We start from the raw sequence: 11,732 nt of genomic DNA on the forward strand, positions 1-11,732 counted from the left end.
TAATTTCATACGACAGCAATTCTTCTCTAAGAAGATATTATTTTCTTGGATTATTTCATGAAGATTCAAACTATGTAAATCGTAGTGGAAATTTTCACCCGACGCACTTTTCTGAGATTATAAATGACTTTCATAATACGCAGTAGCAAATATCGTTCACTTCTAAATGCGATTTCTGTATGTTTCTTTTACCTTTTCTTCAGGAAACAAATTGAAAAGGGGAAAAAAAGACTGTAATACAATGATTAATCATTTCATTCTCTAACACTGTACTTGTTTGAAGTCCCAGAGATATTTATTCGTGTCAACGTCATGTTCTGTGTTGTCTCAAGTGAAGATAGAGCGTTGTGCGGATGTCACAGAAATCCCGCATGTGTACTTTTATTGTGAGACTGGACAATCCCTGTCAAAAAATTGGTTAAAAGGGTAAACCCCGATATATGTCTGAAAAATGTTGGATACATAGAAATAAGATTATGACACTACGAACAAGGGACGGACGGGCGAAGAAATTAAAGGGCTTAAGGGGAGAGGATGGTATTTTTGATGAAAAATGACTAGATTTTCAAAAAAAATTTCATTAAAATACCCTGTGATATGTGTGGATAGCCATTTTTAAACTTCCTGCATTATGGATTTTTAAATCACTCGCCCACTTTTATTGTTGTTTCCGGTAAATTAAATTTTCAATTTTTTTTCTTTAAAATACCCTTAGATATGTGTGGAATGCAATGCATAACATTTTGTGGGTATTTGTGCCCTTATCGGATTTTGAGACGTCATTTTTAAACTTCTTGCGCTATGGATTTTTAAATCACACGCCCGCTTTTATAGGTTTCCAGTAACTTCATTTTTTTTTTGCTACATTGCCAGACAAAATGGATCTAATTTCTGAACTATTTAAGATATATGCAATAAATTTATAACACACATTCTTTAGACTACTAGGAAACTTTTCTCTGTAACAGAATTTTGTTAATTGATTTCATTTTAAAAATACGTCCGTTTGCTTGCAAGAAAGGAAATCAGAAAATTGTTACTAAATTTTAATGATTTATTTTACAAACGTAGGGACAAATATCAAAATTCTGTTACAGACAGTTTGTAGAACATACTTTTGCAAATACATTGCAAAAACTGTTTGAATCTATCTTTAAAAACGGTTTAGATATATCGGTTTTAGTACAATCCTGCATTGGGTATATTTTTTTTTTCAAATTTGGGCCGCCATATAATTTTTTTTTTTTCAAAATATTTTTATTTGGGTGAGTTGCCACAGCTATGAGCTCTCTACATACAAAAAATTAATAATTTACACCAAATAGGAAAAAAGTTTTAAAAAATACCGTCCCCTCCCCTTAAGTAGGAGTTTTAAGGCAGGGTATATCCTCAGAAACAATGTAATAAGATCCCAGTTAGAAATATATACTTTTTACAAATAAAATTGACGAATACAGAAGAAACCGGTATCACCATGTACAGTATGTAGAATGCATGACGACAGATTGCCAAAACAGATAATTACGTATAAAAATAGAGCATTAGAGAATGTGGATGATCATAACCCGGTAGAGAGAATCTCTCTAGGCTATACAGAAGGTAGAACAGGCCAATACGCCTAAACCTTATCACTACAAGATGAAGATGATCATATCTAATACTGCTTCATGAATAGTGTAATATATTCCGTAGTATTATAAGTGGTAATATAATATACAAGGTGAACCGTATGTGATGTAATTAATTTCAGTGGGTTATTCTTTGAGATATTTCAAACAAAATAGTTTAATATAATATTTTGCTCGTTTTTGCTTCCTTTTCGAGATAAAAATGATTTTATATTAAACATTTCATAGCGAGTTTTGGGGAAAGTCTTTGATTTAATTGACAATATGCTCAGTCAATTTAAGAGACCAGAGTGTTATGATAATATGAGATTGAAAGAGTTTTGGTTTTGTCCTTTAAATGGGCAGACATTTCATCCGAATAAATGTAACATTTTAAAATTGCTTTGCAGAACGAAAAGTTACATTTCTGCACATTTAAAAGACAAAACTAAAATTCTTTAAATTATTTATTATCATAATATACTGCTCTCTTAAATTGACTGAGTATATTGAGAATTAATTGAATAGCTTTCCAAAAAAATACGCTATGAATTAATGTTCCATATAAAATATTTTTTTTCTCGAAAAGGAAGTAAAAACTAGTAAAACTGTATTAAAAGTTTTTGTTTGAAATTCTCAAAGAATAACTCCCTGAAATTAATTAGGGTACTTACGATTCATGCTGTATATAGACTGGTAACTAGATGCTTTATTGTATTATTTAAATACACTCTGGCAGCCAACATAAGATAATGATAATAATGAGATAATGTTTTACACGAGTATTTCTTTAGTTTTATTTTCAAAATTAATTTACGGGAGCAGAGTGTTATGATAATAAGAGATTGAAAGAGTTTTAGTTTTGTCCTTTAAATGGGCAGACATTTCATCCGAACAAATGTAACATCTTAAAATTCCTTTGCAGAAAGAAAAGTTACATTTCTGCACATTTCAAAGACAAAACTAAAATTCTTTAAATTATTTATTATCATAATATACTGCTCTCTTAAATTGACTGAGTATATCGGGAATTGATTGAATATCTTTCCAAAAACACGCTATGAAATTTTTCATACAAAATATTATTTTTCTCGAAAAGTAAGTGAAAACTAGTAAAACTGTATTAAACGTTTTTGTTTGAAATTCTCAAAGAATAACCCCCTGAAATGAATGAGAGTACTTGAAGCTCACGCTGTATATAGACTGGTAACTAGATGCTTTATTGTATTATTTAAATACACTCTGGCAGCCAACGCAACTTAATGATAGTAATGAGATAATGATTTAAACGTGTATTTCTTTAGTTTTATTTTCGGAATTCCCTCATTATTCGTAAAAACAAATTTCATCACAGTATAAACACTTCCGCTTTGTATACTGAATTCAGAATTGTAGGCCTATTTTTCATCTTCTCGATATGTAGTGAATTTTATATTTTTTTTCGCCTACCTAGGGTACATACCCAGCTGACGCCACCTACATCGCTACCAGTCGACATTCACGACCATAGTATTTTCCTATCAGCAGTTTATAAGCTTCGTTAAAGTTGAAACTGGTTATAGTTTAAAACATCATGACAATGAATTTTCGAACAAATACTGTATAATGTTTCAGTAAGCGGAAAACACAGATGCTAATTTTTAAGTTACATGATGCAATGTTGTGCAACATTCGAGTCTGTACAAATATTGCAAGAGATGAGCGTTATAAAAATCAAAATACACTGCGCCTCAGAATATTAATGTAATATTTGACAAAAGAACTTCGTATCTACATCGAAGTCCAGTAGAATTCCTATTATCGGAACTAAAGGGAGCAAATCTGTTTCGGATAACGCTTTTTCGAAAAATCTGTGGGTACTATTTTCGGTAGGTAGTGCACTAACAACTGTGTAACACCTACAGCATTACATAAATGAATACTCGCGAAATCAGTTGTCACTTCACATTCAGAAGTAAATGGTTAAAAAATCCTTCGGGTAGAGTATATGTGAAACAAAAGATCCTACGTAAACAAAGAATAACTTTCACTTGACGGGACCAACAAACACCGCTACTGAGCACAAAACAAGTGAACTGAAGATGGGATAAAGCAGATTTGACTACCTTAAAGGGCGTTCACTCTTATTTGTAACGTTTATGTGAGGTAAGAACAAAACAGTAGCTGTGTTAGTGTAATGCAATGATAGACCTTCGGAATATAAGATGTAGTTATATTTTAGACAGTATTTTTGAAGAACAATGTGTGAAAGACGTAGAGATGTCTTCTTATTCTGTACTTTCGGTTAAGCGAAGTTCGGTTGAATGGGGTTTTACTATAATTACAATGGAACAATATTAATCACAGTTTAAACATAACGTCGTCTCCACTTGGTTGACTTAAGATTCGCTTTTTAATCAATTGACAGTAGGGTATAGTCACAGAAGAAAAGAGATATATTGATGTCCTAAATTATGTTGTTTTTTATCATGTTTTTATCATGTTGTATGCTCATTAATGTATATTGTATTTTGATTGTAGAGACATATGTAGGCCTACTTATTAGAGATGATATTGCTGTATAAAATGTTGTATCTGATGATGTTGGTATGAAACCGACGAAAACGTTCATACAATATTAAAATTATGTAATGTAAGGACTCGCACCACACATATATAGAAAGTAAAGTCATTGACTGAAAATAAATATTTCGTATTATAAGATTCGCAGTTACACAACTTTAAATATGTGTGAAAACAAATATTTATTGCGGAACAATAATTTCTGAATATTACTAATTTTATTATATATTCAACCTTTAAACATTTTGCGCGAGCACATAAAGCGTCGTGATTCCTTTGTACTCGGCGTCTTATGTGGCTGTACCGCACAAAAACGAGCGCGTTGTCCGTTCCAATCCTGCCCGAGGAGGGTCCCCATCTCCCCGCATTAGTGATTATGCAGCGTCATGAACGATTTTCGTTCAAGGCTCTTCACTGCTAACCTCCGCTCCGCTTATCCCCGATAACGAGATACCGCGCGCACAGGTACGAATTCTTGTTGTTCGCTCTCCGAGCGAGGGGACAAAATGCAGCGTGCTGGTACTTACAGTCGTGTTGGTGCTCGTGGTGCTGGGGCGATGGTGCTGCACCCGCGCCGCGGCGGTGACTGCAGGCGACGACGTGGTGCTCGCCACACGGGTCTCGGGCGGCCCGCCGCCGTTCTTGACGCTGATCTCCAGGTAGCTGTGGGTCTCCAGGTGCGACTGGGCCCTGCGCTCTTCCAGCACGATCCTGCGTGCCGCCCTGAAGATCTTGTAGTACACCACGATCATGACGGTGAGCGGGATGTAGAAGGAGCCCAGCGTGGCGTAGATCTGGTAGCCGAAGTTCTGGCAGACCACGCACTGCTGCGCCGCCTCGCCGTGCTCGTTGCCCAGGATGAGCAGCGGCGGCAGGCTGATGCAGGCGGCCCCCAGCCACACCAGCGACACGCACGCGATCATCCGCCGCGGCGTGCGCTTCACGCCGTACTCCAGCGGCTTCGTGATGGCGTAGTAGCGGTCCACGCTGATCATGCACAGGTTCAGGATGGACGCCGTGCACGACAGCACGTCGAACGACACCCACAGGTCGCAGACCACGGGGCCGAAGCTCCAGCGCCCCAGGATCTCATACAGCAGGGCCATGGGCATGACGAGGATGGCGACGCAGAGGTCTGACACGGCCAGGGACACCAGCAGGTAGTTGCAGGGCCGCCGCAGCTTGCGTACCAGGCACACGGCGACGCACACCAGGATGTTGCCGACGACGGTGCCGATGATGACGCATAGCAGGATGAGGGCGATGATGACGGCCTCCACCGGACTGTACTGCGAGTCCGGGCCCGGGAACCAGGGAGCTGCGGGAGGAAGAGCAGAAGAGCGGAGAACGGAGGTCGAAGAAGACGGCCCGGCGGAGAGTAGAGTGGTTATTGTTGATGCTATCGTGACGTTGCTGCCCTCCATACGATGTCTGATCTAACCGCCTACAAAGCCAGTTCGACACTTGACGTCACTACAAATTAAGTCTCACTGCTGTATGAATTTGTGCACTAAAGCGAAATATAACCGTCCCGCTCTCAAGCGACATTACTAAACAAACATGTATATCCAAGCGAGTTTTTCTTCTTTAACTAAACTGTTGAGGTAGCACTTGCACAAGTCCTCTGCTAATGATCCTCGACAAAAAAGCCTCCGGTCGCAGGAATAAATATCTCTGTGTTCATGCTCGGAGGGGAAACGCCGGCTGCGACAGTATTTCTGATGCGGTCGTGGAATCATTGTTCATGGCAGCGAAACATAGGATGCAGCACATTACGACACGGGAGGATGGATGGATGAGTCTCTCGCTATTGAAACCCGGAGCGTTCCCGCTGCGTTGCTAATTTGTCTCATTCAGAAGGGATTTATGAACCGGCATTCAATCTCGTGTCCTTAAATTGCACAACACAGAACACAGTTATGCACTCTATCCGACAGCAAAGCAGTTTGTAATCTCTGATTCCCGCATTGTACATCGCTCTTCTTATACCATCACAAGATAAAAGTCCCCGTCTGTAGAATCTAAACACTCCATCCTTGTCTCGTCCTACTGAAGTACAGCCCCATTATCAGCTCGTCTCGAGTCACACTTATCACTCGCAACGCGCGGTCAGGTTTTTATTGCTTCCCTTAGGCTCTTTTTGAATGTACCGAAAACACTTCAAGCGTAATCGAATCTCTTTGGTTTCTAGGAACTATGAACGGTCACAATTCCGTTGCAGATGCTCGATGCAATAAAAAATATTACGTTCATCTAACATGCGACACTTTTTGATCCTTGCGTGTTGGGATCCAGTTTATTTACAACAGAAAATGCATGAAATAATACTATTAGCGTAGCGAAAGATTAGTGCGGATACCCTCATTCATAAGACGTAACACTGAAAAAGTATTTAAACTTATCCTAGATAGCTCGGGAGAAGTGCAAGAAAATGGCGAACTCACCCGGGAACATATATTTATCCAGAATTGCACTTAACATTCAATAGGCCTACATGACATACTCTGTTTTCTCTAATGACACATTTGCACTCAATATGAATTGACGTTTATCTTGACAGATAGGCTACACTTTACTGCAGAGATAGATGATTGATTTGTATTTGTTAATCACTTTGGAGATTAGCTAGAGATCTTGAGAGATTGTTTCGTCAAGAGACTCTACAGCGTTTGTATAATCCGTGCCCTGCTGCCAAGTCGAATACTAATCAACGCTTGGCGAGCAGACTCGACCACACTAGGTGCTCTATGCAGGAAGTGTTTGTGCCACGCAATTACCCTCCCTACGAAGACTTGAAGAGCCCTCTGTCTGTTAATAGGGCATAAGTGAAGAGACTGTATCATGCGTGGTCATCCATGATCTCGTTGCACGCGACCCTAAAGGATAAGTACCTCCAACAATTGCAGCGGAGTTACCCTAATCCTCATCGTGACGTCACATATTCTTCTCGGCAATTCAAACAGCAATCGACACTACGATTCATATCTCGATTTCCTTTATGAAGATGCATTTGCACTGCTGATAACATCTTCGTATTAAATCCGTAATTGTTTTCGTTTCATTCCCGTGCTGCTAGTATGTGTTAAACTAACAAAACAGTCAAGCACTGTTATTATAGTAAACACTCGCTATGTAACCGACTTGTTTTGCACAACAACTAGTTCTATAGCCATTAATTTGCATTCGCCTGTTGACGAGATTAAAATAATTTATCTCCTGGTTGTATTTCATTATTGCACAACAATTTGAGGGAAAATTTGACGCTAATCACACCTTCCCTCCGTCCACATTTAGGATTTATACGGTAAAAACAGCCCGGACGCATCACAGAAAAGTATTGTTGTAACGGCCGCCATATTGTAGTGACAAAAGATTTCGTGCTTTCCGAAACATGGTGGCAAGACGCACTACCACCTCACAGCGCATCGGCATCCACACACCGGCTAAAAACTATACTACGAGCTACTACACTTTTACATCTGAACCTTTCTGTTGCCCCCACCTGACTCTCCAACTGAAGTATGACTCTCGGTCATGCTCATCGGTCATGATCGATAGAGTTCAGAATCGATAAACCATCATGGATTAAGATCTCTTAGATGACTGGAAAAGGTGAAATTCCGGAGTTGGCGGATTCATTATTGTAAGACACGACGTGTTTGTTTGGAGCGCTGTCCATTGTTGCGACGCAGCTGATGCCACGGCCAGAGTGCGCTGCTAACGGCACGACGACGTGTGACGCGCCGCGGCACTTCGACTACTGAGTGGAGCGACCAGCCAACGCCACATTTTAACCAACCACATTGCAGCGAGTGACGTCAGCTTGCTTGGAGGAAATGGCGGAGGAGAAAAGGCTTTCGGGTGGACCGCAAGAGAATACGATGTAGAACACTGCAAGTTGAAAAGAAAACATTGAAAAATGAATACCGTTTATTGCTGTAGAGATTTTAAATAACATTTGTAAGAATGTGACTAGTGAAAATAATCTCGATACGAAATAAAACCGAACCCTACAAGAAATTGAGAAACCAAATTTAATCTCTGAAACATTGGACACAACTATCAACAATATATATCTACTAGAAACATCAAAAACCAAATTTCTTGGTTTGCATATTGATAATGCAATAAATTGGAAAAATCATATCAAAGAAATAACCCCCAAACTTAGCTCAGCATGCTTCGCAATTAGGTCGTTACAACAATTTCTAAACAGCAGTATCTTAAAGACAATATATTTTGCTGCCTATTTTCATTCCATTATGTCCTACGGAATAATATTTTGGGAAATTCTGCAGATAGTAAAAATATATTCTTATTACAAAAAAGAGCCATTAGAATAATAGTTGGAGCAAAGGCTAGAGAATCATGTAGATTATTTTTTTTAATTAGAGATTCTAACCTTAACAAATCAATACATATACTCTATAATAAATTTCCTCTTATATAATAAAGAAAATTTTCCAACTAATTCAGCCGTACATAGTATAAATATCCGCAGAAAGAATTATTTTTATACGTCATGCTACCAAAGGGGAGTACGTTACATGGGGATAAAAATGTTCAATAGTCTTCCTGAAGACATTAAGAATCATAGCCAAAACTCTGCATTATTTAAGGTAAAACTAAAAAATTACTTAATATCTCACACTTTCTATTCTGTAGATGAATTCTTGACATTTCACAGTACTGTGTAAATATTTTAATAATATTAAATGGTAAACATATTACATTGCATAAAATATTATCGTTGTTAAGGTATTAATTCTGTACATATTTCATATTTGCATTTTATATTATTGCATTTATATTTAAACATAAGAATTGGACATGTTCTTTATTCTATGCTATAAAGCAAATGTAAGAATATTATGGAACGAATAAATCTATCTATCTATCTATCTATCTATCTATCTATCTATCTATCTATCTACCTACCTACCTACCTACCTACCTACCTACCTACCTACCTACCTACCTATCTATCTATCTATCTATCTATCTATCTATCTATCTATCTATCTATCTATCTATCCATTAGTATAGCAACCAGTTTTATTCAATATTATACGTTTTCTGGACTTCGATATATATCGGTGTTAAGTGCTTATAATATTATACCGTGTTCGCTTATTGATTTTAAGGCGGGAAAAAATAAACTCGATATGCATGACGTTACGTAACACAATGCAGTAGCCAGAAAACATAGTAGGCCTAATAGCTGAGAAATGAAGACACGAAGCAGAATGCACTGTTTACACTGACATATTTTCAGGAAGAAAAATAAATGTTGTTAAAAAAATGAGAACATGAACGGTGACTCAGGAGAAGACGAGCGCTGAGTGAGGAAGAAGTGTAGTTAATAGAGAATGTTACGACAATAGTGCAATACTTGTTCTATTAGTAAGCTGTATAAGTATCGTGAAGCGAGGTGTATTGTTATAAATGAAATTCAAGATGTTTACAGTTCAATGTATATAAATGCAGGTTACCCGCAGCAGCCAAAGCGTAGTGAAGTTCGTCGTTCTGTGACATATTTCAACAGTGTAACATATGAAAAGTCCTAAAATGCATGTTACAAGTTGAATCCTAATCATTAATTTAGCGAACAAGAGGTTTTCCATGGTGCAAGGATTCTTTTTTAAGAGACGTTATGTTGGTTGAAAAGAGTCTAGTAAAATATAGTCTACTGTATTTCATGATTTGGAAAATCAGAGAAAGAAAACACTGTACAGAACCCAATATAATACAAAGTAACTGTAAAAAGAGATAGAAAGTAAAACAGATCACGAAGTGGAAGGGAAAACTTAGTAAAATTTTCGAATGTTTTGTTTAGGAGTTTCAAGCATCACGACCAGCTGTTGTTCTGAGAGAATGGAATGAGGGAAACAGATGCAAATCACTCTATATCTCTCTTCCTCAAACATCGCGTAGTTCTTTGCTACCTCAACAAAGTTCTATTCCGCCGCGTCAGAAATTAATATATTATAAGCTTACCGGTAGGCCCACTTCTCTTTGTCTCTTGTATTTCGCTTTTCATTCTTGTCTGCATTAGATCTGGTCGCCGGCAAACAAATCTGTATGTATGTATGTATGTATGTATGTATGTATGTATGTATGTATTTATTTGTTTATTTATTTATTTATTTATTTATTTATTTATTTATTTATTTATTTATTTATTTATTTATTTCATCAATCTTTGTTCACGTCATGGCGGATTAGATGTATTCCAGTACTTAATCCGCCATCACTCTCAATACAAATATAACACAAAGTAGCCGGGTAGCAGCTGGCTACGGACTGGAAGGTCCGGGGTTCGATCCCAGGTGCTGACAGGATTTTTTCTCGTTGCCAAACTTTCAGAACGGCCCCGAGGTTCACTCAGCCTCCTATAAAATTGAGTACCGGGTCTTTCCCGGGGGTAAAAGGCGGTCAGAGCGTGGTGCCGACCACACCACCTCACTCTAGTGCCGAGGTCATGGAAAGCATGGGGCTCTACCTCCATGCCCCCCCAAGTGCCTTCATGGCATGTTACGGGGAGACCTTTACCTTTTTAATGCATAATGAACCTATAAGTTTCCTCTGTTTACAATAATAAAACTAGTAATAATAATAATAATAATAATAATAATAATAATAATAATAATAATAATAATAATAATAATAATAATAATAATAATAATAATAATAATACACAACTAGGCCTAATACTAAGTATAGCTCTTGAATTTAAAACTCCTACCTTAGCTTTTTCATTTATGCTCAATCTCTTAAGAATTATTCTGTTAACTTCATTGACTACTCTTCGTAATTTCTTATCGTGTGACTACTCAACATTTATAATTCCATCTCCGTTAGAGCTTTGACTTTCTCTTCCCATCTAATTTTAACTCTAAAAAGAAATTTTCCTAATTTATGCAAATTGCTGGCGTTTAGGTGACCATTCATTTTTTATAAGTTACTATAGCGTTTATTTGTAGAAATTTATCTACCCAACTGTGTCTCAAATAATTCGTTGCCTGGCACTTTAGCGCAATATGCATTGCGTCTTCGGCTAGTCCACACAAAGGACATTTATTCTTCTCTACGTTCCCTCTCCTATTCTTGAGTCTCCAGATACCTAATCTCCACATGCCATTCCCGTTCTCTCTTCCCTTGAATTTAGTCTAACATATTCTTCCTGTTCCCAAAACTGCTTAACCTCCCTATAGTATTTTAGTGATCCTAAGTCTTTAATATTACCAAAAATATCTTGTCTCGAAATTTCGTTTGCCCTCTCTTTTACTATTCTTCCAATAGTTTTCGTGTTTATAGACCCTAGTTCTCTCCATAGCCAATTAAGACCTAATCTGTTTATTTCTCGTTCCATCTCCTTCAGCCAATTTGATTTCCAATTAGCGGCTTTCATACAAATATACATGTTTTCATAACTGCCGAATTATTCCTACACAGAATATTACCTAAATATTTGATTTTTGTTTCTAGAATAATTCCCAGACTCGAATCGATTCCCATCTCTATTAACGCTGCCAGGTTAGAAGCATTCTCCGGTAGTATGTA

The 11,732-nt window shown here is 37.5% G+C and overlaps 1 protein-coding gene across 1 annotated transcript in view; it reads right to left on the bottom strand.

Annotated features, from left to right (window-relative positions):
• The window catches only part of LOC138706652 (5-hydroxytryptamine receptor 1-like), a 632,382-nt gene extending 624,438 nt beyond the window's left edge, over positions 1 to 7,944 (bottom strand). The window contains exon 1 of the mRNA XM_069836199.1: positions 4,697 to 7,944. Within this exon, the coding sequence (XP_069692300.1) occupies positions 4,697 to 5,593 (897 nt within the window). The 5' untranslated portion in view covers positions 5,594 to 7,944. The remainder of the gene's footprint in view (positions 1 to 4,696) is intronic.
• Positions 7,945 to 11,732: the final 3,788 nt, after the last annotated feature.

The sequence above is a fragment of the Periplaneta americana genome, chromosome 1 (genome assembly GCF_040183065.1).
Source record: "Periplaneta americana isolate PAMFEO1 chromosome 1, P.americana_PAMFEO1_priV1, whole genome shotgun sequence".
In the NCBI taxonomy this organism is placed as follows: domain Eukaryota; kingdom Metazoa; phylum Arthropoda; class Insecta; order Blattodea; family Blattidae; genus Periplaneta; species Periplaneta americana.